Source organism: Panthera uncia, chromosome X (assembly GCF_023721935.1).
Source record: "Panthera uncia isolate 11264 chromosome X, Puncia_PCG_1.0, whole genome shotgun sequence".
Taxonomy (NCBI): Eukaryota; Metazoa; Chordata; class Mammalia; order Carnivora; family Felidae; genus Panthera; species Panthera uncia.
In genome coordinates, this window is record NC_064817.1 from 121,723,110 (window position 1) to 121,751,099 (window position 27,990).

Consider the following 27,990-nt stretch of genomic DNA (forward strand, 5'->3'; position numbering starts at 1 on the left):
CAGATGGAGACTCATTCACTCACTTCCTCCTGGGCCCAGGCCCCGGGGGGAAAAGGGCTAGAAGATCAGAGGGGACAGGCTTGTGGATGGTATGTTAATTTAATCTTTATAATTGAACTTAAATTTATTTATTTTGAGAGAGAGAGAGACAGAGAGAGAGAGACAGAGAGAGAGAGAGAGAGAGAGAGAGAGAGCACACGCAGGGTTAGGGCAGAGAGAGGGAGAGAGAGCATCCCAAGCAGGCTCTGTACTGTCAGCATGGGGCCCAACTTGAAGCTCGAACTCACGAACAGTGAGATCATGACCTGAGCCGAAGTCAAGAGTCAGACGCTCAGCCCACTGAGCCACCCAGGCACCCCTGATATTTTAATTTTAATTTACCTCATCCTAAGAGGTCATCAGAAACTCCGATGAGATGGTGAGGCTTGAAGGAGTGTTATTTACTGGGGGGCCTCGAAAGACGGAAGTGCTGAGAAAGAGAAACTGCCTGTGTAGCAACTGAAACTTCAAAAAGCTCACATGACCTCTATGTCATATGACCCTTCAGCACCACTGCTGGGACGAGATCGGCGCATCCGGGGCGGCGTGGCCACAGACTCATCACCGCTATTCAAACAGAATTGGGGATGATAGGCTGGTATTTAGAAAACATATGGACTTATGACACCCGGGAGTGCAGAACTCTCCAGGCCATGGTTAACAACACAGTCAACAGTGCGCACGGCACGTACGGTTAACAGTGCACACAGTACGTAGCAATGAAAAGGAGGTTCCAAGGTTAATCCTGAAGACATATTATTCACTAAAAAAACCAGACAGATGAAAGGTATGCTATCATCAGCACAGTGAACACAATGAATATATTCATATGTGCTTATAAATGTACGAGCTGTGTTGGAGACAGACATAAACAACAGCAATTGCTGCAAACGTGACATACCTTTCACAGAATTACACAAACTGGATTGGAGTCCCTGAGTCTTTTAACAAACAGCCGGGTAACTTGAGGCAAGTTTCTTGACCCCTTTGAGCTTTAGTTTCCTCACGTGCAAAATGAGGATTGTAACAGACTTGACACGCTGCTAAAGAAAATGGTCAGTGTTCAAAATTTTGTGCATCCCTCATTTCTGGTTTTTTTTTTTTTTTGAGAGAGAGAGAGAGAAAGAGAGAAAGAGAGAGACCACACGCAGGCAGGGGAGGGGCAAACAGAGGGAGGAGAGAATCCCAAGCAGGTCCCACACCACCAGCGTGAAGCCCGAGACAGGGCTCAATCCCACAGGCCATGAGATCGTGACCTGAGCCAAGATCCAGAGTCACATGCCACCCAGGCACCCTTGTGCATCCCTTCATTTGTAATTAATTTCTATACAGGCAAATGAAAACCTACTGTTCCCAAAAGCTCTACAAAACACAGTGCTTTCTATTCTGGCAAGCTCAAGTTTTCCCGAGTGACTGTGACTCAGGTTCATGTTGGCAGCCTGAGTATCTAGGACCCTGTGTAAATGAAAGCAAAGGGGGCAAGGGAGGAGGGAAGTCATCAGGGATGAGAGATTTCAGTAACTTTCTACAAGACAGGAAGCAGACAGGGAGATGGTCGCAGATTGAGCAGAGTCAGGACAGCAGGGCCCGGGGCACGCATGTCGGCAGCGTAGGCTTGGGAGGACCGCGCCTCCGGCAGGAGCACAGCAGGCCAGGCTCTAGGGTCCCCTGGGAGGACCGCGCCTCCGGCAGGAGCACAGCAGGCCGGGCTCTGGGTCCCCTACAGAGAATGACAGACGCGAGACTTAAAGTGACAAGAGCTCCCGAAGAGCAGCCAATGTGGCCTTTTCAGCGCCACTTCCGAAGCGGGAAGAAGGATGAAGGGCCAGGCCGGAGGACAGGTGTCCATGTCTTGTCAGCCAGGGCCACGCGGTATGGCTGTCCCAGGCCACAGCAGAGCCGGCCCAGCGAGCCCAGCATCTGGCCTCCCAGACGACGTCACGGACAAGTGGGACAGAGCTTCTGGACCAGCGGTCAGCCATAAAGTCAACACCGTTTACAAACTTTCCCTCCTTGGAACCTGCTGAAAGGGAAGGCATGAGGCAGTCGTGGTGAAGGAGCACGTCGGGGGTGTGGACATCACAGCGGAAGGAGAGGGGGATGGAAATGAAGGGAAGGGACCACTGACCTCATTGCCTCTGAAGCAAGGAGTCAAGAATGGTCTCCACCGTGAGTACGACAGTAAGTGAAGAAACGATGGTAGAATTTAAAGCAGAAATCACACCTGTACAGCTCTTTGTTTCTGACTACACGCTTCTGTTTAGTAAAAACCAAAGGACGCCAAGCTCTCTCCCCACACTCCGCCAGGCCTGGTGCCACTCAGCCTGCACCCACACCTGCGAGGCTGAGCCCGGCTGAGCGGCCACACTTGGGCACACGTTCCCTGGGCCGCTCCCTGCTCGCAAGCCAGGGTCACCTGCCCGCTCCCCTGCGCCTGAGGTGGTATGTGTGTTACACACAGCGGCTTCATGCACCTGATCCATTGAGGTTATAGTAAACCCAGTTCTGGGTGACTTTTTAAAAAAATATTTTAACTTTTTGATCCATTGAGGTTACAGTAAACCCAGTTCTGGGTGACTTTTTAAAAAAATATTTTAACTTTTTAAATTTATTTTGAGAGACAGAGACTGAGACAGAGAGGGAGTGCAAGTCGGGTAAGCACCGACGGAGAGGGAGAGAGAGAATCCCAAGCAGGCTCCACACTGTTAGCTCAGAGCCCGATATGGGGCTCAAACTCATGAACCGTGAGATCATGAGCTGAGCCAAGATCAAGAGTTGGACGTTTGACTGAGCCACCCAGGTGTCCCAGGGTGACTTTTTAAAAAATCATGTATGTGATACAAAGGCACAGGCCCTGGAACAGCTAAAAACAATTTTAAAAGTAAGAAAAAAGGAGTCCGTCTACACAGTTTCTTTCTTTTTTTTAATGTTTGCTTATTTTTGAGAGAGAGACAGAGTACAAGCCGCGGAGGAGCAGAGAGAGAGAGAGACAGAGACAGAGACAGAGACACAGAATCTGAAGTAGGTTCCGGGCTCTGAGCTGTCAGCACAGAGCCCGACTCGGGGCTCAAACTCATAAAATGTGAGATCATGACCTGAGTCGAAGTCAGATGCTTAACCAATGGAGCTACCCAGGTGCCCCTACACAGTTTCAAGATGTACATGGTTACAAGCAATGAAGACTGTGTGATATAGACACAGAGATCAACAGACCCATGAAGATATGCCCAGGTGATTCTCACAAAGGCACAAAAACAACTCCATGGAGGAAAGGCAGTGTTTTCAACAAACGGTGTGGGAGCAATCAGACACACGGGGACAAAAACAGACACACCACACTGACCTTACACCTTACAGTGGCTCAGGGACTTGAATGTAAAGTGGAAAACTATAAAACTTTAACTAACTGGAATTCAAATAAAAAAGTTGAGGGGTGCCTGCATGGCTCAGTCAGTTGAGAGTCTGACTCTTGATGTCGGCTCAGGTCATGATTTCACGGTCATGGGTTTGAGCCCCACATTGGACTCTGGGCTGAGTGTGGAGCCTGCTTCTTTCTTTCTCTTTCTCTCTCTCTCTCTCTCTCTCTCTCTCTCTCTCTCTCCCCCCGCCTCGCTCCCTCACTCCACCCCTCTCCCCTGCTTGCGTTCTCTAAAAAGAGAAAATAAAATTAGTTAATTAAAAACTTGAAGAAAAAAACCCTATAGAGAAGACTGATGGTTCCCAGAGGGGATGTGGGGGATGGGTGAGACAGGTGATGGGGATGAAGGAGGGCTTATGAGGAGCACCGGCTGTCGTACGGAAGTGTAGGATCACTATATTGTATACCTGAAGCTAACATTGCACTGTATGGTAACTGGAATATTAAGAAAAACTAAAAAAACAATCTAATTAAAAAATGGTCAAAGCATCCCGTTCTGGAACATTCAAGATGTGGAAGAGAGGACACGGCAGGTGCCCCGGTGCGAAATTCCAGGCTTCCGTGGGTCTTTCGGTAGCAGCCGTGATCAACTGTGCTGACCACACAGGAGCCAAAACTCCGTGCATCATCTCTACGGAGGAGACCGAGGGACGCCCAACCAGACTCCCCGCCGCTGCCGCGGGGACGCGGTGATGGCCACGGTGCAGAGAGGCAAACCCGAGCCGAGAAGAAGGTACATCCAGCAGTGCCAACGGGACCACGAAAGTCGTAGCGGAGAAATGACGGCGTGTTTCTGTCTTTCGGGGACGAGGCGGGCTCACGGCTAACCATGAAGGCAAGGGGAAAGCTTCCGCCACCACGGGCCTGGGGTGCGCACACCCGGGGCGCAGGACCGCACCCGATGCTGGCAGCACTGCACGAGGCCTGGGTGTAGTTGTTTAAAACAATCACAAATTACTTGCTACCCTTTCCCCTAAAAGGGCCAAAGACAGGAAGAAATATTTCACTAAGGAAGATAAATAAGGAGGAACGGCAAGGGATGAGCTAACGTAAAACACAGACGACACTAAATGCCTGTGAGGATGCAGAGAACGGAATCTCTCATCCTTGCTGATGGGAGTGTAAAATCGCACGGCCATTTCACAAGAGAGTTAGGGACTTTCTTAAAAAACCCACAAGACATAATAAAATAAGATAAAATTTAAAAATTAAAAAAAAATGTTTTTAAATGAAACAACCACCTTACAACCCAGCCATGTCACCCCTAGAGAAATGTTCACACAAAACTTGTATGTGAAGCCTTATAACAACTTTATGCCTAATAGCCGAAATGTGGGAACAACCAGAATGGCCTATAATTGGGTAAGCCGTTCAACAGATGACCGCGGCCCATCCGTACCACGAAACATGTCTCAGCAACAACAAGGAACAAAGGCACTCTGATGAGTGAAAAAAAAGCCAATCTCAAAAGGTTGCATATTCTATGAATCCATTTACATAACATTTTTTTGAGGGGGGGGTACAAGGGAATGAGGGGGAGAGAGGGAGAGAGGGAGAGAGAGAGAGAAGCGGGGCTCACCAGAAGGGCACATGCTCACTGGAAGCAGGGCTTGAACTCATGAAGCATGAGATCACGACCTAAGCTAAAGTCAGATGCTTAATGACTGAGCCACCCAGGAGCTCTAAATAACATTTTTGAGATGAAAAATTATAGAGATGGAGAACAGATCAGTGGCTGCCAAGGTCAGGGCGACAGTAAGAATGAGGAGCAATGTGGTGACAGAGCGGTTCTGCACCTTGATGGTGGAGGCGGTGGTTATACACATGCACACATGACAAAATGGGACAGAACTATATGCATACGTTGTACCGATGTCAACTGCGTGGTTTTCATACTGTACTACGATTGAACTCCCAGTAGATAGAACTGAACTTCTTTGGATAAAATAAGTAGCAAAGTGGCAGGCAAGCAGCGCCCATCTGCAACCAAAGAACTCTTGAGAAAGCCTGGTACCGAAGAATGGGTACCGGTGACAGGTCCTTGACAAGTATGCAGCGTACACGATCGGTCTTCGGATCCCCATTCGTGTTCTGGGACAGGAAGGTCAGAGGCCACGATACACGGTGATCAAACAGGTCCCCAAAGCACGGCCCATGGTGGCCTGGGACGGTGTGGTTAAGCCTCTTCAAAGCTGAACAGCTGCTGCCACAGTCCACACAACAGGGTGAGACATTAAATATTTCAAGTAGGTGGATTCAGCAAATCAGAGGAGAAGCAGTGCCAAGTTGGAAGGAAGAATCCCTTTCACAAATTAATCACCTGCGCTGTCTGTACATTTTCACCCTGCATGTTACAGGAGGGATGTGGGGGGTGAGGAACCGAAGGCCCTCTGACCACGGCCGCGGTGAAAACACGATGGGCTGCAATCTCACATGTCGGGCCTCCGAGTCCAAAATAGAATCCAGGACTTTCCTTGACCCTCATTTATTGATTTTTTACCACTATTACCCATGGGGCTGAAAACTAAACTCAGGCAATCATTCCACGGCTTTATCAGCAGCTACCATTTATGCACGTTGCTAAGCACAGTGGTTTACAGGTGGCCATAAAGTCAGGAAACACGGATCGTGTTCTTTTATTGTGTGCTGTAATGTAGCACCAATAAACTGCTTACGATGATTCACCTCGGTTTCCAGACTCCGTGGCCCCTGCAGAACGCTCTAAGCGACGACAGATTAGAAAGTCTTAGTCCAGAGAACACAAACTGACCTTTGAAAGGGGAAGAAGCCTACACGGTCGTGTACCTAGAACAGGCAGATAAACTGGCACTTACCTCATATTGTTCTTATTCAGCTATATTACAAAGATCGTTTTTGAACGCGTCAGCCTTTAAGTTAAGGACTCAGCAGAGCTTACCAGAGGCAGAACACATTCCAGTCAGAAAAGTCCAAGAGCTGCCATCCCAAAGGTTGGTCTTTCAAATGTGCTTATCCATCAAGATGTTCTTCGAGATGACTGAGTCACTCTCACACTCACCCAGAAGTTGCAAACGATGACGAAGATAAACGGAAATGTCGAACGTGCTAACTAAAGAACCAACTTGCAACAGTAAGGCTTCTAAAAGCAAAGTGCGATGTTCTCCACCACAGACTTGTCACTGAGCAGCCCTGTCCTTCTGAGACACACGCTACACTCCCCGGGGCCTGTCTTCCTTGGAACTTCCCTACACTACTCCTCAACCTCATGTCACAAATTCCTCTGACCAGCCCTCGTCTGTCTCCTCATGACAACTGTAGGAGCAACAACACACAGACAGACACTTACATTTGACGTCTGTACATGCACACGCACACGCACAGAGTGAAGGTGACTTCTTAATTCAATCTGCGAGGCTGAGACCCCATGAAGTACAGATCTCCACATGGTTAAGTCATGGTCTCTGCCCTTGGCAGCTCATGACTATAAGGACAAGTTGTTCGTTCATTCACTCATTCATTAATTCATGTATCCAACATAAATGATAAATGGAAAGATTTCCTCCATCAAGTTTAAGATGGTCTTAGACTGTATGTGCTCAAAGGACTCAAAACAAGGTTTCAACTTTCTTCAAAACTAGCTTCACCAAGTTTTGAAATGGAGCTTCACCAAGGCTTTCTGAATGGTGAGGAGGATGGCATCTATGGGGGATGAAGGGGAAGACGACAGGAAGTCCTAGGGGCAGACCAAGGAGCGGTCTGCTCTTCAGTGGGACGCAAAGACAGAGGAACCAGGACTCAGACACAAGTTCTGCCCGATGAGGCCGCGTTGCAGTCCTCCTGCTACACAACTGGCCCAGACTGAACTCAGGAGAAAGGGAAGGAGGCTGCCTTCACCTCAGGGTAATGGACGTGCCCAAGACTGACCGATGAAATTGCAGTCCTGTCCCACCGGGTCATCCACTCGTCTGCCACGGAGCAGGCTTGTGTCCTGGTCCCTGATTTGCTCCAACGTTTCTTGTTTCCACAGCTGGTAATACATTCCACTTTGAGACAGAGATTTGTCTGTCCCTTCTGTTTATTTTGTCTCCTCAAGCTGCAAGACAAGTACCACACAGGCAGGGGTCTTCATTTTACTCACTCTTGGGTCCCGGGCACCTAGAACTCTGCCTGGCTCTAATTTAGGGAGCTTGCTCAACACTCACTGATGACATGAATCACTCCCAAGGCACGTGCTGCTTTTTTTTTGGGCCACTACTACCCCCCTCCGTCACCACCACTGCCATGCGATTGCTAGGTGACACGAGTCATGTTGAACAAATACTAAAGTCAAACGTGCTAGATTCCATTTTGCAGGGTTCACTTCAAGCTTAAAAATCACCACCCTCCTCTCTGGTGCACATGGGAGGCCCCAGGGCTAGGGTGGGCATGGTGGGAGCGGCTCCGGTTAAAGACGACTGCTCCACCGCTAGGATTCTGGAGAAATTGGGGCATAAACACCCACCCACGGCTCCATGTCTGGCCTTTGCTCTGCAGCCTTTTGGCCTTTCATTATCCAAACTGTGGGAGTGCTAATGCCCCGCTGCTCTGAAAGCCCCTTCGGAGGAAACATCTGCAGCAGGGTTCAAAGGGCACAGGCAGCTGGTCAAAGGAAGCTGGGATTTAAAAAGAGATGAAAAACAAACTTGGCACTTGGCGGGGGTGGAGGTCGGGGGGTGGCCAGTGGGGGGGGAATAAAACTGGGACAACTAAAGCTGGTTTTTTCATCCAAACAATCGGATTAAGAGTGACAGTGAACGTAGGAGAGGACAAACATTTGTTCAGCCTACTGTTAGGCTCTTTGCCAACTGCTTTCACATGGAGACTTAGAAGGCCAGGCGAAGAAGGCAAGCCATCACCAGAAGGCAGACTATGGTGGTGGGGGGGTGGTGCAAACACCCACTCCAGCCTGGGCAGGATCCGCTTCCAATTTGGGGCAGAAAAACAAACAGGACGGGCCTCTGGGTGGCTCAGTCAGTTAAGCGTCCAACTCTTGGTTTCAGTCCAGGTCATGAACTCACAGGTTCTTGAGTTCGAACCCTGCATCGGACTCTGCACTAACGGCGCAGAGACTGCTTGGAATTCTCTCTCTCTGTCTCTCTCTCTCTCTCTCTGCCCCTCCCCCACCCACACTTTCTCCATCTCTCAAAATAAATAAATAAACTTAAAAAGAGCCTGGAGACTGCTTCAGATCCTGTGTCTCCCTCTCTCTCTGTGCCCTTCACCTGCTCATGCTCTGTCTCTCACAAAAATAAACGTTTTGTAAAAATTTAAAAAAGAGAAACTGAGAAAATCAAGAGTGCTGTAAAGTATTAGACAGAAATCAGCACTTTTACCACAAATGACAAGAGCTGGAGAAGAACTGAGGAGAGAAAGGCCTAGAGCCAGGAGTTTCTGGCCAAGTACTATCTTAAAAATCATGCATTAACTAGGCACACTGTTTCTCAGGCACTAAATCATTCGAGAACACATACATCAATCAATCCAAAGGCCAAGTGTCTAAAGATCCTTTTCCAGTGTGCTTTACCTACCCAGTGTACTGTGTATAGAGGCAAAGGCTTCTTCCCTTGCAAGGAGGGTGACTTTTGAGCAAAGACCTACATACGTTTTTGGTTCATGTATATTTCTTTATATAAAGGAAAAGGAAAAAGTGAACAATCAGAAGAGAAAATTCCATATTATGAAAGTTGTACCCTGGTTCCCTAATTCAGAGTTTTTCTTCCTGTTCCCCACCCTGGGGTGACTTCCCCTCCCCCCAGCCACTGCTGGAGATGTGCTTACTCCTGCCTTCTTACACTCCACACCCAGGGCCCTCCTTTTCTTTTTTATTTAAAAAAATTTTCTTAACATTTATTTATTTTTTGAGAGACAGAGAATGAATGGGTAAGGGGCAGAGAAAGAGTGAGTCACAGAATCCAAAGCAGGCTCCAGGCTCTGAGCTGTCAGCACACAGCCTGACGCCGGGCTGGAACTCATGAATCGTGAGATCATGACCTGAGCCAAAGTCATACGCTTAACGGACAGCCACCCAGGCACCCCCAGGGTCCTCCTTTTTTAGGAGGTATGAGCAATTCACTACTTATGGGTAAAATCTCTGCATCCATGAAATGTCAACTGATTTTGTTTCCCTTTCCCCAGGGGACATTTTACAGTGTATCAAGACATTTTACAGTGTATCAAGGCATTTTTTGATTGTCACAACTGGGGGGGGGGGTATTACTTTTCACAACAGAGAATGATCAGACTCAAAGTGTTACTCAACAAGAACCTCAATGGCTTCACCCAAGCAGTTCCCCCCCGCCTGGAGCGCTGTTCACCAATTACATCCTAGATACCCCAAGACTCAAGGTCTGGCAGCTTCACAGCGCCCTACACCTGCCTGTCTCTGTGGCCTTCATCGTTGACTCCTCAGCCCCAGAACCAGGTCCACACACAGTAGGCGATCAACAAGACTACATCATAGCCAAGGACGACCAGTGTGGACTAATGCATCTGCTGCCTAAGAATCGACAGATTTTAGGGGCATCCGGCTTCGGCTCAGGACATGATCTCACGGCTCATGAGTTCAAGCCCTGTGTCGGGCTCTGTGCTATCAGCGCAGAGCCCACTTTGCATCCTCTGTCCCCCTCTGTTTCTGCTCCCCCTCTGCTCGTACGCATTAAAAAGAATAGATCTTAGTGGAAGCTCACCTGTAGCCTGACCTATTTTAGGTCATTTTCCATCACGGGAGACGCCCAAGCGAATGTTGAGGGATTTTTGACATACTACTTCATGGGAAAAGTGTTGTTTTTAGCAGGATGGAAGAGGAATTCTATGAGCAAATTTACATGCACTAATGAGCCCTGCTGTAAAGAATAAGGCCAGAGGTAGCTTATGAGTTTCTCCAAGGAAAGAAATGTACTTCAATATGGGAGACAGGCCATCGTTCAAACCTATTGCAAAATTATTTTTTGGCAATACTTTTTCAATATTAAATGTGGCCTATGATCAGAAGTGCAACTTCAGGTTTTGAGTCTTGAGAACTTTTACAGAAAGCACTCTCCGTAAACGAGGCCTTCAGCAACATCATTTTGAGAATTCTGTTACAGCCCACAAGTCCTTCCCAGGTTTTCGTACTTCTTACCAGTATGGGGCCGTGCTGACTGCTACTGGACAGGCGGTTCTTAGGGACATGTAGGATGCCCCTGTGCAGTTCTAAGTGCTTGACACACATCACGTCAGGTCACTGCCTCCACAACCTTCCACACAGGCGTGTCTGACAGAGGAGAAACCTAAGGCACAGAGAGCTTAGGCAGCTTGCCCAGGGATACACGGCAAGTGAACGGTAGAGCCCCGGAGGAAAGGTGAACCTGAAGAAACCATTGGAGATTCTCCCTCCAATGTCCACATCTTGCCAGATATGGATGCTACTCCATTCAGCAAGCTAGCAAGTTTCTTCTGTCATCTTCTTCAAATCCTTTAATAACACCAAAACACAGTGGCTACCCAGTAGGCCCACACGCAGTACTTTGGGACCAACTGCCAGCTCCACAGAAACTGTTTACTCAAAGGGTGTGCCACAACATAACTCTTGTAGTGACGGGGCCTTGTTTCAAAGAGCCACGCAATCTCTCAAGCCTGTTCGTAAGGAGCAGAGAGGTTTACACAAAGTCGGGTCACTTCGTTATATACGGGGCTCTTGCTGGGCTCAGTGACAGGAGCCTGATACAGTTGGATTCCATTTATAAGACTGTAAAGGATCACCAGGGAACTTTCTGGAGAAAGGAAAGGGTTCTATATCAGGATTTTGGTGATGGTTACATGACCATAGGCATTTGTTAAATCTTACTGAACAGACCAAATGCATTCATGAATTATACGTATGCTAATTGTACTTCAATACAGCTGCCAAGAGTAAATTTAATAAGGAGATTTTTATTAAAAAGTCAAGGCTCAGCCAAGTGAACCAATTATAGAGGAGAAGCAAAATCACACATCCAAGCCTACGGGGAGCCAGATAGTTTTAGACGCCGATTCCCTCTTAGTGCATACTCTACTAGAGAACGGAAAGTCCAATTTTGTCTTGCCATTTGAAGAACAATAGTGTCTCCCCCACTGGGTCATTCTAGCACTCACTGAAGCCTAGAATATTGCCATCATGACTGGAAACAACAGACAGGTGTGAACATGGCACTGATGCTTATCAACTGTTTCCTGGAGCTTCCAGCCCAGAGTCACGGCTCTCCTGTTTGCTTTACCTTGTGAACCTTCAGTATCATCATCTGTGGAAGTGGAAGGTTATGCTAAATCTCTAATGTCCACCTCTTCAGTCGTTTATTAATTCAGCAAACATTTCTGAGGACCTATTTATCAGGCATTTAAAATAAAAACCGTGAGCATGAAATAGCCCTGCCCTGAAAAATCTTGCTGTGGAGAACAGAGATTCACGCTGACTTCAGGCTGGGTCAGGGCAGAAACACAGCTGCTGCCTGGCTCTGGCTCACACTCTCCCTCTCGCTCTCTCTCTATGCACATTCACTAGTGGTACCTGACCCCCAGTTCGTGCAGCAGGCCGGGCTAGGTGCGGGGTCGCCGGGCCTATCTTTGGGGTGATGGTTCCAACTGCGAGCCAGCCGCAGCCTCCGGATGAGTGAGCGAGCATTCTGCTGGCTGCACCTCCGCCCGAGAGGACCTCCTTTTGGTGGGTGAAACCCACACTCGGAACTATATGACAGATAACACGGAAACCATCAACCTCTTCTGGGCATCTTTGAGGATAGAGGATAACGGCTCTTTACCACCCATCCCAGGAATCCGGAGGGCACAATGACGTCAGCCACCCGTGGATCCCCTGTCCACCCGAACATGCACACGGGCCACCCCGTCTGCACCGCAGCCCCAGGGGCCGTGCGCGAATGCGGAGGGACGGTGAGTGAGCGCTTTAGAGGCAGAGTTGGGTTTTACAACCTTCTCTGCGGACCCAGACACGCGAGCAGTTCAACACGCAGGCGGACCCACTCTTCTTGGGTCTGTTCCCCAAAGTCTTTCTGTCACCCTGACTTCCGTCCACGGGGAAGTTTGCCTTGACCTTAACCAGCGCTGTGTACAGGCCGCGGCCTCTCCGAGTTTCCACCCAGAAAGGCTGCGGGGGTGGGGGGAAGACCCACCGCACCTGAAGCCCCCGAACGAACCCCGGTAGCCGCCGCGGGCTCGGCTCCGAGGCCGGCCGCCCGCGGCCGGGGCCGCGGACCGAGCAGGTCCTGCGGCGGGCGGCGCGGCCTGGAGCCGAGCCCCGGCCCCGCACCCCCGCGCCCAGGACGCCGAGGGGCCCTCTCACCTCGGGCCGGCTGCGCTTCTGCAGCAAGTGCTCCAGGTAGAGGTCGGAGAGCGCGGTGCGCATGCCGCCCCCGCCCTCGCCCTCGCTCGCCTTGAGCGTCATCTTGCCGGAGCCTCGACTCGGGGCCGCGAGCCGCGAGGCGGGCAGAGCCGGGAGTGCGAGCGCCGAGGCCTGCGGGGAGACGGAGGCGGCGGAGGCGGCGCAGGCGGCGGAGGCGGTGCGGCCCAGTCACCTCCCCGCGGGCGGCGCGCTGGAAGGGCGGGGACGGAGCGCCGCCCCGCCCCTGCCCTGGCCCCGCCCCCGGCCAACCTCGAGGCTGAACTCAGAGGGGCCGTGAGGAACCCGGCAGACCGCGCCCTCCCGGCGGAGGGCCCACCGGCTCCGCCCACAGCCCTGGCCGAATCGGTGGGGACTGGAAGGAAGCCGTCGCTCCGACTCCGGGCTCTACCCAGAAATCTCTGCGGGCCCAGCGCGTTGCGAAAATGCCTTTAAGGCTCCTGGGCTGCCGGTACCCTGTCATTTACATTGCTGGCTGCAGTTCGGTGATGGGAGGCCTGATTGCCCCGAACAGCAAACTGTTTTTACTTGTCTTACGCCACGTCTTCTACTCTTAATGCCACAAAAATTTTGAGGGATCAGTGGAAGTAAAGGGAACCGACATTCCTTAGGAATCCTAGAACAGGATTCCTTAGCATCCTAATGCTTTGGTGGCGTTAAAGCAGCAGTCTAAATCATGGAAGGGTTTCTGAACAAAACATTGACTGGGCTTACAGGGCTCAGGGCTGTCTACATCCATAGATACCTTTACCTGACCCAAACCTGGTCCCCTTTTCCCGAGGCTAGTAACCTCACACTATTATAAGCAGTTCATTGCTCTATACAATCTTATGCGGACCTTCCAGTACCATATAGCCACGAGGAGAAAGTCCAACGGAAGACTTTGGACATCACGCAGTTTTCTCTGTTAAGAGGCTGAGATCACATGATTGATGGCTCCCTTCTCCAAGATTACCCTAAAGGAAGTATAGAAAGCTGAGAGACACAGAGACAGAGACGGACAAGGAAAGAGGGTGCTATCGAAATTAAGACTATGATACTTGTGCAGGGATATACTAACTGAGCAACGCAATACATTACAGAACGCAGACACACCCTGCACGTGTACAACAGTGGTATACGATGCACTTGGCGTGTTAGGTAACTCAAGAAAGACTTTCATTAACTGAAGCTGGAAAATGGTTATTTATATTGAAAGAGATAAAATTAGAGCCTTCTTCTTGCAAAAACAATCTATTCCAGATGGATTAAGAACTTAAATGTCAAAAACACGCTTAAATGTCAAAAAGCTCTTGAAACAAAACATCAGCAAAGAACTCTTAGTTTGGGGGATAGGAAAAGATTTCTTAAACAATGCGGACAAACGACTGACTATAAAACAGAACGCTGATAAGTTTGACTTTGTTAACAGTAAGAACTTTTACTTGTCAAAAAACAAACCAAAAAGCAAAAAAGACCACATGTGCATTGAGAGAAAGTATTTTGAGTATAGGCAAATGACAAACAGTTCCTGTCATAAATACATAAAGGACTATAAATTAACAGTATTTAAAAAGGCAGTAGAGGGGCACCTGGCTGGCTCAGTCAGTAGAGCACATGACTCTTGATCTTGGGATTGTGAGATTCAGCCCCACGTTGGGGGTAGAGATTACTTAAAAATAAAGTCTTTAAAAGAGTAAAATAATCCAGTAGACAAATGGGTAAAAAACAGGAAATAAACATCTCACATATGGAGAAATACATATGATCAATAAACATACAAACAGATGTTCAAGTTCGTTAGTGACCAGGGAGATAGATGCAAGTCAAGACTTCACTGTATGCCCACTCAGTTATCAAAATTGGGAAAGTCTTACCATATCAAGTGTTAGAGCCGATATGAGTCCATATGAGTTCTTGAACATTGCTGCTGGGAGTCAAAACTGGTACCACTAGTGAGGAAAGCACTGTCTTACAATTGGACATGCGTCCGACCTCTTAGCCAGCAGTTGCACTCACCCTTCATCGATTCCCACTCTCCAGAGGGAGCAACCCTCCCCAGTTTGCTCTGGAACGGTCCAGACCTTCCTTTATGCACAGAGAATATATTCAGAACTAGAGTTGCCTCGTTCGTCTGGGTAGAGAAACCACAGTACACATGGCCTCACTTCTTCTGAGCCAAACCAGGCTTCCTTTTCCCCACCTCCCCATGAAGCAGGCCTCCTCTGAGGACTAGCCCAAGACGGGATAAAATTCACCCATTCAAAGTGAACAAGTCAGTGTTTTTTAGTAGAACCATCACCACTCTCTCATTCCGGAACATTTTCATCACGCTCAAAGGAAACCTCAGCCCCATTAGCAGGCACTCCCCAGCCCCCTGGTCCTTGGCCCTTGGCGACCACTAATCTATTTTCTGCAGGACTACTAATTGTGCCTACCACAAGAGGCTAAACAAAAATTCTCCCTTGAGAATTTGTAAGTACACTTTGCCCCTGCAGCTCACAGTAAAATACAAAAAATCACTACACACAAACAAGAAAAGGCCCCAGGGGGTGCGATCTGGCAGAAACTGCACATAACCAAATTGGTCCCAAACCTTCAGTATTTGAATTCAAGATTAGCTTAATGTTAGAAAATGTATTAATCAAGAAAAAAAAAAAGAAAATGTATTAATCCAAATTTACCATGTTAACATATTAATGGGAAAATCCTATTATCTATCTCAGTAGATGAAAAATATTCAATTGAAGTCAACATCTATTCTTGGTAGTAAAAAACAAACTTTTAACAAACTAGGCATAGATGGGAGCGTCCTTAACCTGATCTTTAAAAGTTATTTGCAAGGCACGTGAGTGGCTCAGTCGGTTAAGTGTCTGACTCTTGATTTCAGCTCAGGTCATGATTTCATGGTTCCCCTAGCCTGCTTGGGGTTCTCTCTGCCCCTCCCCTACTTGAGCTCTCTCCCTGTCTCTCTGCCTCTCAAAATAAATAAAATAGCCATTTAAAAAATCTTCCATTGGGGCGCCTGGGTGGCTCAGTCGGTTGAGCGGCCGACTTCGGCTCAGGTCACGATCTCACAGTCTGTGAGTTCGAGCCCCGCGTCGAGCTCTGTGCTGACAGCTCAGAGCCTGGAGCCTGTTTCAGATTCTGTGTCTCCCTCTCTCTGACCGTTCATGCTTTGTCTCTCTCTGTCTCAAAAATTAACGTTAAAAAAAAAATCTTCCATTAAAAAAAGTTATTGGTAAAAAATCTACAAGAAATATACTTATGGTAAAAAGCTAAATGCGTTTCCTTTAAGATTTTGTATTGCAAGTCGTATCCAGCACAGTCAGGTAAAAATAAAAGTATAAAAGCTATAAAGATTGGAAAAGAAGAAACAAAATTGTCACCATCTGCAGATATTTTATTGTCTTTGTAAAATATTTAAAAATCTATCAATAAATTATTAAAATTAATAAGTGGTATTAGTAAGGTTGCTGGCTACAGTCATTACACAGAAATCAATCACACTTCTATACACCAGCAACACACAGAAAATATAATTTGCTCCACGTCGGGCTCTGTGCTGACAGCGCGGAGCCTGCTTAGGATTCTCTCTCTCCCTCTCTCTACCCTTCTCCCATCTGCTCCCTATTTCCCCTCTCTCTCTAAATAAATAAACATTCAAAAAAGAAAATATAGTTTTAAGAGATGCCATTCAGTGTGACATGTAAAATGAAAAATACCTAGGAATAAATGTAACTCTGTATATCGTGTAGCCAGAATGACAAGATTCTATTGGAATCCATTAAAGAAGAGCTACAAAATGGAGAGCTGAGTCATATTCACAGTTTGGAAGGTTCCGTCGGCCTATAGATCCAATGCAGTTCCAAGACCCTAACAGGTAGAGCTGTAGGGAAAGTGCAGACTAGCACTAGGTAGTACTGGCCATATCGGGATGCATATTATCAGAATGAAAACTGAGACTCGTTAGACGAGAAAACTAACACTTTATCCAAACTACCGCAGTCAGAAGAGCTTCAGAGAGGGTGACTCCTCCAGCAAAATTTAGTTAGAGTTTTGATGGAGGCTCGGGGTCGAAAAGTACCCCCGACCGAGTCAGCTGACTCAGAGAAAAGCCGGCCTCACAGGCTTTCCTGGGCGGCCGGTTCCGGTTCAGGGGTGCTCAGTGCTCAGAATCTGGGTCTGCTCCTTGGAATTTATTGCTTCTTGGAATTTATTGCAGGTATCTGCTTCTCTCAATTCCGAGAACTGCCTTTAGGCACCGAAATTCAGTTCAAGGTTCAAGAGTGGAAAAGTATAGCTTCTCACAAGAGTAAAAAAATAAAATTGAACTCGGTCTCACACCCTACGAAAATTAATTGGAGTAGTTTAAGGACTTAAATGTGAAAGGCAAATGTGCAAAACTTTTGGAATGCAGGAGACTTCCTTTATGACATGGGGATAGAAAAGGATTTCTTAGAAGAAAGTGATGGGCGAATTTGTCTACCTTCAAGCAAATACATCCTCTTGAAAATACATCCTAGCAAGAGTGAAAATCGAATCTTCTAGCTGGGAGAAGGCATTTTCACTTCAATCACATTCAAAACAATGGTATACAGAATATATCAAGAATTCCTACAGATGGGTAAACAACACTACAAATGAGAAAAATGGGCAAAATTCACTAACAGGAATTTCATATGAAAGATGAATGATCCATAAAGACAGGGAAAGGGCTTCAGCCTCATCGGTTATCAGGGAAATGCAGGCTAAGAGCACAAGAGGATCCAACCTCTCATCTATCCGGGTAAAAGACTCCTGATATTCCATGTGCTGAAGCATGTGGGATCATGGGAACATTATACTCCCACTAACGCTGGCAGGAAGTGTAAATCTGTGCAATCACTCTGGGAAGCGGCATTGATGATGCAGCGTGCACTTACCCTTTGACCCAGCAAGTCAATCACAGGCTGTATTCCGTAGAGACACTCTTGTCCATGCGCACTATGAGACGTGCTCTTCTAGAAGCTTTGTCGAGAAGAGAAAACGAACCCCAGAAACAGTAGAAATGTCCTTCTACAGTTGATGGGCTAAGTGAGTCCAGCTCTTCTCAGGCAATAGGCCATTCGACAGGACGGGTGCAAATCTTAGTCACGTCTATAAGCATCGACGTGGCAGAATCTCAGAACATAAAGCAAGTAAACAGAGAAACCCCCTGAAGAGTACATACAGTTTGAAAGCAGGTGAGGCCGTGGGATTAGAAGACAGGACAGGGCTTGCCCTGGGGGCGAGGAGGGGCCAAGGGGGAGGGGAACGCCAAATCTGTTCACTTGGCCCTCGGGTCCCCTGTGAGCCTCTAGCACAGCCTTTTGGTTTGATCAGCAGCCTCTGTGACCGAGCTCACCTTGGCCTGCGGGGTGGCCTGTGGCTGACGGCTCCCTAGATCTCACCTCAGTATCAAGTCAAATACCACTTCAGTCTTTCTTTTCATGTGGGAAATTCCTAACTTGCAGCAGGTTTCCCTTCACTCGCTGGGGTCAGAAGCCTGGGAGGCCCCCTGGGAGCCTCCCTCTCTCCCGCACGTCATTTGACTTGGAATCAAATCCTGCCCGATTCTCCCCTCGCTACCTGTCCAGCATCTGACACTTTGCGCAACTCCGCTGCTCCCCACCCGGGTCCGAGTGAAGTCATCTCTCACCTGACTGGTCTCCCTGCTCCTGTCTTTGGCCCCCTATATTCTCAACGTGGCAGCTGACATGACGCTATAAGACGTCTATCAAATTATATCCCTTCTCTGCTCCAAACCTTCTGTTGGCTCCCCTATCACCCCAGGATCCTTCCAACGGCCCACAAGGACCTACTTTGCCCTCACTTGCTCTGGTTTCTTTGCTGCTTTCGAATGCAGAGGGGGTACTCTTGACCCAGCACGTGTACCCTCTTGCGCCTTGTGCCTGGAACACCTCTTGTTGGAGGTTCACCGATTTGCCGGAGTGATCTGGATCCTTCCACCAGCACAGGGCTCCACAAGAGCTGGGATTAGTGTCTGTTTTGTTACCTGCCCAGAACAGTGCCTGAGTCACAGTATGTGTTCGGTAAGTATCCACCGAATGAATGATTTCAAACTCAGAACAGCAAAGGGGAAAAGCAAATTAATAATTTGTAAAACTATTACCAGCATTACATTTATAATAGTATCATATTATAATATATATTATAATAGTAAACAAGTAGAAACACCCTAAATGGTTACATGACTTATGTCATATCCATGGCAAGGAGTACTATGCGACACTTAAAATTGTATAGACATATATTTACCGACACTATATGAAAAAAAACAGGTCGTGACTGTGTGCGCACACATCCATTTCTCAAAGAGTACAGATCAATCCATAAAAACAAATCCCATGTTCAAATTTTTTTGGGAAATACCGCACATCATACCCTCTGGTGGAGAGTCATGTTAGCCTTTCAAAAGGCCTTTGGAAGTCCTGGAGCAAAGAAACACGCTTACGGGCACCTGGCTGGTTCAGTTGGTGGAGTGCGTCACTCTTGATCTCGGGGTTGTGAGTTCGAGCCTCATGTTGGCTGCATAGATTGTTTCAAAATAAAATCTTAAAAAAGCATACTTAAATATGTTTAATCTGGCACCTCTCAAACTTGGTTGGCCATTGATTGAGCCCTCCTATCTCATAACATTTATTAAAACAGAACTGTTGTGGGGCGCCTGGGTGGCTCAGTCGGTTAAGCGTCCGACTTCAGCTCAGGTCACGATCTCACGGTCTGTGAGTTCGAGCCCCGCGTCGGGCTCTGGGCTGATGGCTCAGAGCCTGGAACCTGCTTCCGATTCTGTGTCTCCCTCTCTCTCTGCCCCCTGTCTCTCTGCCTCTCCCCGTTCATGCTCTGTCTCTCTCTGTCTCAAAAATAAATAAACGTTAAAAAAAAATTAAAAAAAAACAACAGAACTGTTGTTTCACAGGAAAGATTTTGGGAGGGGTGCCTGAGTGGCTCAGTCGGCTAAATGTCTCTGGCTCTTGGTTTCAGCTCAGGTCATGATCTCACTGTATACATGGGTTACAGTCCCGTGTCGGGCTCTGTGCTGACAGTACAGAGCCTGCTTCGGATTCTCTCTCTCTCTCTTTCTGCCCCTCCTCTGCTTGCTTTCTCTCAAAAATAAATAAATAAACTTAAATTGTGTGACATGATGGATATCCTTCTTTAAAAAAAAAAGGGCGGGGAGGGCTGGGTGGCTCAGTCGGTTAAGCGTCCGACTTCGGCTCAGGTCATGATCTCACGGTCTGTGAGTTCGAGCCCCGCATCAGGCTCTGTGCTGACAGCTCAGAGCCTGGAGCCTGCTTCGGATTCTGTGTCTCCCTCTCTCTCTCTGCCCCTCCCCTCTAGCAATCTGTCTCTCTGTCTCTCTCAAAAATAAATAATAAACATTAAGAAAATAATAAAATAAAAGATTTTGGAAAACTGGTAATACAAGCATAGAAAAAAGTTTGAAAGGGGATGTGCCAAGATGTTAACAATATTTATTTCTGGGTCACTGGTATTACGGGTACTTTTTCTTCTTATTTTAGGAAATTTTTTTGTAATAAAATATGTATTACTTTTATAATCAAAACAGCAATAAGGCTATTCCCATTTTTCAATCGCATGTTTTAAAGGAGAAAATAAAGGCAAAGATAAACATGGAAGACAATTTAATTTTAACCAACAGGTACTTCCTTACTGTAAGCAAATAGCACACTCTGCACTCCCTCGGAATCCAGCAAGCCAAACACCACAGTTGTCCAACTGAATTTTCTAGTGCTTCATTGGACTGGTTCACCTACAAGAATACTGGGAAAAGAAGGGACACTGATGAACGAGGTTTGAATTCCTGGTCTGCACAGAGTTACTTTGTAATTACATTACCTTTTCCAAAATAAGATTTTTAAAGTTTTTATTTATTTATTTTGAGAGAGAGAGAGAGAGAGAGAGAGCGGGGAAAGGGTAGAGAGAGGAGAGACAGAGAGAATCCCAAGTAGGCTTCACCCTGTCAGCGCAGAGCCCGATGTGGGGCTCAAACTTACAAACCTCGAGGTCATGACCTGAGTCCAAACCAAGAGTTGGAGGCTCAACCGACTAAGCTGCCGGACACCCCCCAGGATGTGATTTTAGACAAAGCCTTCTTTTAATATGAACCACATGATTTCATTCAGACAGAATGCTTTGATGAATTGTGCAGTTGAGGTTGGAGGTAGATGTACAAGTATGGTCACGTGGCGTTTCTTCTTTTGGATGGATGTATGCACGAACTTCCACTGGGAAATCATTTTCACTCAAAAAGTAGAAACAGAACAGAGGTTCCATGTCTGGTTCTTTTTTTAAAAGATTGTGTTCTGAGGGAGTCTGGGGGCTCAGTCGGTTGAGTGTCCGACTCTTGATTTTGGCTTAGGTCATGATCCCAGGGTCATGGGATCGAGCCCCACATCAGGCTCTGGGCTGAGTGTGGAGCCTGCTTAAGACTCTCTCTCTCTCTCTGTCATGGGGTCCCAGGGTGGCTCAGTCAGTTAAGCATCCAACTTCGGTTCTGGTCATGATCTCACGGTTTCTGAGTTTGAGCCCCATGTCGGGCTGTGGGCTGACAGCTCAGAGCCTAGAACCTGTTTGGGATTCTCTCTTTCTGACCCTTTGCTGCTCATGCACGTACACACACTCTCTCTCTTTCAAAAAAAAAAAATTAAAAAAAGGTTTTATTTGGGGCACCTGGGTGGCTCAGTTGGTTAAGCGTCTGACTGCGGCTCAGGTCATGATGTCACGGCTCGTGAGTTCGAGCCCCGCATGGGGCTCTGTGATGACAGCTCAGAGCCTGGAGCCTGCTCCGATTCTGTGTCTCCGTCTCTCTGCCCTCCCCCACATGTGCTCTGTTTCTCTCTTTCTCAAAACTAAAAATAAAACATTAAAAAAAAAAGATTATCTTTCTCCCTCTGCCCCTGTCCCCCTGTCCCTTGCTTGTTATGTCTCTCTTTAAAAAAAAAATAATGTAATAACACAATAAAGATTTTCTTTTGGAGTCATCTCTATTGCCAAGGTGGGGCTGGAATTCACCAACCCAAGACGAAGACTTGCATGCTCTAATGACTGAGCCGGCCAGGCACCCATCTTCTTTTGTTGTTAAAGTATCTTTTAAAAAACTTACTAATCAGGGGCGCCTGGGTGGCTCAGTCAGTTAAGCATCCGACTTTTGATTTCTGCTTCGGCCACGATCTTATGGTTCATGTGTTCGAGACCTGCACCGGGACTCTGTGATGTCACTGCGGAGCCTGCTTGAGATTCTCTCTCTCTCCCTGCCCTCTCCCCCTGCTCCAGTACTGTTGCTTTCTCGCTCTCTCAAAAATAAACATTTGAAAAAAAGCTTACTAATCACAGGTGCCTGGGTGGCTTCGTCGGTTGAGTGTCGGACTCTTGATTTCGGCTCCGGTGGTGATCTCACGGTTTTTGTGATTGAGCCCTGGGCATCGGGCTGTGTGCTGACAACACGGAGCCTGCTTGAGATCCTCTCTCTCCCTCTCTCTCTGCCCCTCCCCCACTCACGCTGGCTTGCTCTCTCCCTCTCTCCCTCTCAAAGAAATAAGCATAAAAAAGTTTAAAAACCTTACTAATCAAGCAATACAATTTGTTGTGGAAAAGTCCGGGAAGTGCAGTTAGATGAAAAGAAACGTGAAAATAGTAGCAGCTGCAATAGGAAACTAATCACAGCCGCCCATTTGCCGGCACAAGGAGGTGACCCACGTCTAATACTTTGGTGACATCCCTGGAAGCTTTTTTCCCCCTGTACATACAGTTTTTAATAACAAATTGGTTTCAATTGTATATCCTCTGTCATAATCTGCTTTTTCCACTATAATATTTCCTGAATATGATTCCACGAGATTATCCTTAAGTTGTTTCTTTAACCAGGCAATGGACATTTAGTAAGGTTTTTAAACTTCTTTATGCTTATTTCCTTGCGACGGAGAGAGGGAGAGAGCAAGCCAGCGTGAGTGGGGGAGGGGCAGAAAGAGAGGGAGAGAGAGGATCTCAAGCAGGCTCTGTGCTATCAGCACGCAGGCCGAGGCCCAGGGCTCAATCACAAAAACTTCCTTATACACGGTTCTCTGATTTCCTCAGGCAACAAAGCATCTAGTTTAAGCCTCTTTACAGCTGCAGCTAGTGGTGTATAGGTGAGTATAGAGGATAAAGAGGCAGAGAGAAACTCTTTCCAATCCTTACGGTGAAATATAGTTTTAAAAAATCAGTGTTGTTGAGATTCTACTATTCCTGGGGCTTCATGTGCCCTTTATGATCATAGACTCAAATCTTCCTTTATTTCTGTAACATGAACACAAATTATACCTTGAGTGTCTTTTCCTGTTGTATTATTTTGCTTGTCTTCTACAAAGAAATTAATTATGTGTCCCCTGCATATATCGTTTTTTCCTTTAATCTTACTTTCTCTAAAGTATTTTATTTTTTATTAAAATTTTTTTAATCTTTATTTTTGAGAGAAAGAGAGAGACAGTGCAATCTTTATTTTTGAGAGAGAGAGAGAGAGAGAGAGAGAGACAGTGTGAGTGGGGGAGGAACAGAGAGAGGGAGACACAGAATCCAAAGCAGGCTCCAGGCTCTCAGCTGTCAGCACAGAGCCCAAATTCGGGGCTCGAACTCACGAACCATGAAATCATGACTTGAGCTGAAGCCAGACACTTAATGGAATGAGCCACTAAGGTGCCCTGTGACAGAGAGAGAGAGAGAGAGAGAGAGAGAGAGAGGAGAGAATTTTAAGCAGGCTCCACACTCAGCACACAGCCTGACGTGGGGCTCAAAATCACAAACCGCGAGTTCATGATCTGAGCCTAAGTTGGATGCTTGAGCCGCCCAGGCACCCCTAAATAGGGTTTTTTAAATCAACTAAGTCTCTTTAATGGTGCTGGCTTTGTTTATCCTGTTTTCCCTCTCTCCTTTTATATTTTTTCATCAATGTCTTGTTTTGTTTTGCTCTATCTTGCTTTCCCTCTTGTCCTCACTGTCCTCACTGGTGCTTTCACTAGCCATTTGCTTGTTCCCAGCAAGGGCTTACTGGGTTTTCTCCTCAGGGTGAGCCATCTACTTCAAGAGATAGACAATCAGAGTCCTGGCTTCCTTTACTTGGGAAATGCAGCCTTTCTCTGTGCTTGGGAAGAAGGAGCAGACCTGGTGAACACATTGCCGGCATCTTTCGCAGCCTGTGTTACCGGCCACCCGAAATCGATTTCATTTTCCCTTCCATACATGCCATGCCCCCACCCTGTGGTGCGCACGGAAATACGCCACTCGGGTTCCCCCCCTGAGAACGGCCTTGTTTCTCCGGCTGCTGAGACAGCTGTCAACACACAGCCTCTATAAAGTATCGGCCACATCAGGCTAACGTGAGATGACTCTGTTGGGGTCACCTGAGGCTTCGTTGGGCTTGCGACGCAGTTCGACCTCTCCCTTCCGCCCCCTACCCTCCACAGGTGTTGATCCCTGCTAATGTCCTGCACGCCGAACTCCTGTCTCACTGCTTCCAGAACACCTGATTCGTGGCACCATGTTCCCCCAAGACCAAAATCTCATTCATCAGTGTGTCCAGCTTGAAGTGCAGAGTACCTGGGTGAAGCTTGGTTCTCTCAATTCTGGGTGCAGCTCTTTCTTCTTGGTTTAAGCGACTTATTAAGTTAAACAAGTTATCTGCTCCTGATCCGCACGACCCAAATACAATGAGGGAGCAGGAAGAGTCTAATCACCATGAACATGCCCGTTGGCAAAGGAATAACGGGCGCCACACAGGAGTCCTGGCTCAGCAGTAGCGCCGGAACCCTGCCGGGCAGACGCCGATGAGGCCGGTCTGCTTTCCGGGAGAAGCTCCAGGGCCCACTGCCCACCTGCTGGGAGGCTCTCCCTACTAGTCATTGTGGCTGCATCTGAAGCAAGTGCCCGGGAGCCACCCTGGGAAACTCCCAAGCCTGTGTCCTTCTCATGCAAGGTCAGAAGCCCAAATACAATTTTAAGGCTCAAACAACAGACAGCTCATTTAGTTCTGGCTCATGGTTTCTTTGGCAATAAGCGCCTCTCGAAAACCTAGCTGACTTCTGTTTGGCTCCAGTTCTGTGTCCGTAACCATATCCAAGGTTGTTGTTTCCTAGATAGGGTTCTTGATCGTGTGATCTTTTCAGATTATCAGGAGCTTTAGGCGGGGACGCCACACCTTTAACCCGGTCTCTGCCCTCAGTCACTTTATTAGCTTATGCACTTTGAACAGTCCTTTAGCAGGCAAAGCCTTTTTAATCCCATCTCGTGTTTTCATAGTTTCCCCGCCTTGGACTCTGTCTCCCACCATAGCATTGACCCACCAGACAATTAATAAAATTTAGGTTTTCCTAGCTATGTTTATTTTGTTAACTATTTCACGAATCTCTCTGACTTCATATGATTTACATAGATAAATTTTGTGGCAGAGTTTCAGGCAATTGAACATATAGGTAATTAGATATTTTCCATGTATAATTCCTAAACCAAAGGGAAAGACATTTGGAGTTAATGAAGTTAGAAAAAAAAAAGATCAGCTATAAACACTGGTTATTCAATGTCACCTATAAGTCATTGGTAATGGATGGAGTGGGTTGGATGAAACAAGAATTACCTTCCTTAAAACTTTCCCTTAATTAGGGGCGCCTGGGGTGGCTCAGTCGGCTGGGTGTCCGACTTCAGCTTAGGTCATGATCTCACGGCTGCTGAATTTGAGCCTGTGCTGACAGCTCAGAGCCTGGAGCCTGCTTCAGATTCTGTGTCTCCTTCTCTCTCTGCTCCTCCCCCACTCGTGCTCTGTCTCTCTCTCTCTCTCTCTCTCTCTCAAAAATAAATAAACATTAAAAAAAAATTAAAAAAAACCTTTCCCTTAATTATAGTTGTACAGGCTGGTGGGGAACTTGATTGTTCCTGCTTCTCCCTCAAGCTCCCCTTCCCTCTCTTCATCCCAGAGCAGCTTACGTGAGGCAACAGAGGATCCCCATCATGGTTGCGGTGATCAGAAAAGCAAAAATGGCTGCTGAAGGTATGGAGTTCTTGATGTGATCCTGCAAGTAATTCCTGAAGTTGCTCAGCCAGGACCTGTGGTTTTCTGCAGAAAAAGCATAGACATTCACTGATGAGAGATCAAGTAAGGGATAACGCTGGGATTTGAACCCTGGTTCAAGTTCACATAGCTGTCCCAGATATCACGCTCTTATGGTTGCCCAGAGCCCATATACTTAATGATTTTACTGTGGTGCCTCTCAGACATCCAAGGAATATACATTAAAAAAAAGGTATCCCATGGGGCACCTGGGTGGCTCAGTTGGCGAAGCACTCCACTTTGGCTCAGGTCATGATCAAACTGGTTCGTGAGTTCGAGCCCCGCATCAGGCTCTTTGCTGCCAGCTCGGAACCTGGAGCCTGGTTCAGATTCTGTGTGTCCCTCTCTTTCTGCTCTCCCCCCACTCTCTCTCTCTCAAAAATGAGTAAAAATTTAAAAAAAAATTAAAAAGGACCCTCAGAGGAACATCATCTTCACCTCCTTGTACATGAGGGCACTTCGTGAAAAGATCTGAGCAGTATATGTGCTCATGTCTGAAGCTGGCCTTTGGAAGCAAGTCTTCCCTAGCCCCTCCCCGCCAAGCGACTTGAATGATCCCTTTGTCCTCAAGTAGCCTCTGACATATTTCACAGAAGGTTGGCATCTCTGGCTTTGGCTGCCCAACTGTGAACTCCTAATCCGTGTCATTCTGATGAGGGAACATAAGGCAAGCTGACGGGCCACGAACAGCACCCCCCACAACCAGGTGGGATGTGTGTGATATTCCTCTGGCGCTCCTGGCTGCCCAAGAACGAAGGAAAGGGAAAAACAAACGGTTAACTGGTAGAGATCATAGTCCTGCAGGCCCTAAGTCTCCATCACCCCTCCATAGTGATGGGGGAAACAAAGGCAGAAGGAAATGGCAGATAGAACCAAGTTTCCTTGTAACCTGCAGCCTGTTGGCAAATACTTGAGGCCGGCCGGTAAAACTTTTCTCCAGAACTCCCTACTGTGTTAATGCTGATGCTTTGCTGGAGGGAAAAACAACCTTCCCTTGGCAATAGCTAGGCCTCCACTATCCTGGGAGTCTTCTTTAGTGTGTGAAACTCTCACTGGAGACTTCCCCTGGACTTTACCTCACCCAACCCCATAGTATATAACTAGTCTCTCCTCATGGTCCCGGGGCAGCTCTTCCTGTCATGGGTTCTGTCCCCGTGCTTCAATAAAATCACCGTTTTGCACCAAAGACGTCTTCAAGAATTCTTTCTTGGCCGTCGGTTCAGGACCCCACGAACCCCACTGTCACCCCCCAAACCTCATCAATTCAGCAAAGGGTTTGGGGAACAATAGGTGGGTTAGTGCTTATTGATCTAAACTGAACCAAACCACAATAGTTTGCTTTCCTGTGCACATTATTTTTCAATACAAGATCAGCTTTTCCTAACCTGAGACATGAATCTTATGTCTTCCGGAGGTGATGGGAAGATTCATCCTCACGGCAAGCACACCCCTTGACCGTGGTTTCCATCCTGCTGCGTCTTGTGTTTCAGAGGCAGATAAAGGTGATGCGGGGGAAGCTACAGTCTCTAACAAGAGGCAGTTCACGGAACACAGCAGAAATCCTACATTCACCAGCTTCTGGGGTTCCATGACTCTCCTGAGGGCCCCTCGGCTGTCCTCCTAGCTCATTTGGCCAGCAGGAGACGCCTTTTTCCTTGGCTCTTTCCAAGGCAGAAAGAGTTGTCTGAAAGGTTAGAAAATGGTGGTTTAGTTTGTGTTACAAAAAGCTTCTCATCTGTCACGAACATAAGAATGCCAACTCACACTGTCGAATCCTGAACACGGTCAGTGTCCACGGCACAACGCGTCCTCCCTCCAAGGAAAACAAAACAACACAAAACGAAACTTTGCTCTGTCAGGTCGGGTACGTGGCGCTCCCTCCTGGTCTAGATCTCCCTTCAAGCTTCCCAGCTCCGTGAGTGCAAATGGTCTCAGCTGTTCGGGCCCAAACGTGTGGGTCGTCTTTGACTCTTCTTTTACACTTCCCCGCGCCCACTATCAGAAGAGCCTGGTCAGCTTTACCTG

General features: G+C 47.5%; 2 protein-coding genes and 1 pseudogene across 4 annotated transcripts in view; 1 reads left to right on the forward strand and 2 right to left on the reverse strand.

Annotated features, from left to right (window-relative positions):
• Positions 1–13,000, reverse strand: part of MPP1 (MAGUK p55 scaffold protein 1) — a 29,669-nt gene extending 16,669 nt beyond the window's left edge. The window contains exon 1 of the mRNA XM_049644523.1: positions 12,789–13,000. Within this exon, the coding sequence (XP_049500480.1) occupies positions 12,789–12,890 (102 nt within the window). The 5' untranslated portion in view covers positions 12,891–13,000. The remainder of the gene's footprint in view (positions 1–12,788) is intronic.
• Positions 3,968–4,439, forward strand: LOC125932106 (60S ribosomal protein L23-like; annotated as a pseudogene).
• Positions 13,001–20,290: 7,290 nt separating the features above from the next.
• SMIM9 (small integral membrane protein 9) lies at positions 20,291–27,985 on the reverse strand. 3 transcript variants are annotated; one of them, XM_049644528.1, is made up of 4 exons: positions 27,730–27,985; positions 27,351–27,649; positions 25,842–25,971; positions 20,291–20,651 (listed from the first exon to the last, which is right to left on the reverse strand). In XM_049644528.1, the coding sequence occupies exons 2-4, from the start codon at positions 27,553–27,555 to the stop codon at positions 20,624–20,626; spliced, it is 363 nt and encodes a 120-aa protein (XP_049500485.1). In that variant the 5' UTR covers positions 27,556–27,649; positions 27,730–27,985; the 3' UTR covers positions 20,291–20,623. The 3 variants fall into 3 exon arrangements, with proteins under 3 accessions (XP_049500485.1, XP_049500483.1, XP_049500484.1); XM_049644526.1 differs by lacking the exon at positions 20,291–20,651 and adding an exon at positions 25,221–25,361; XM_049644527.1 differs by lacking the exons at positions 20,291–20,651; positions 27,730–27,985 and adding an exon at positions 25,221–25,361 and having other exon boundaries at positions 27,351–27,696.
• Positions 27,986–27,990: the final 5 nt, after the last annotated feature.

Coding starts and splice junctions, on each gene's coding strand:
- SMIM9 (XM_049644526.1), bottom strand. CDS start 27,555: ATGGAACCCCAGAAGCTGGTGAATGTAGGATTTCTGCTGTGTTCCGTG. Junction 25,972..27,350: donor ACATAAGATTCATGTCTCAG/GTTAGGAAAAGC, acceptor CTTTTTCTGCAG/AAAACCACAGGTCCTGGCTG. Junction 25,362..25,841: donor GGGATCCTCTGTTGCCTCAC/GTAAGCTGCTCT, acceptor CCTTTGGTTTAG/GAATTATACATGGAAAATAT.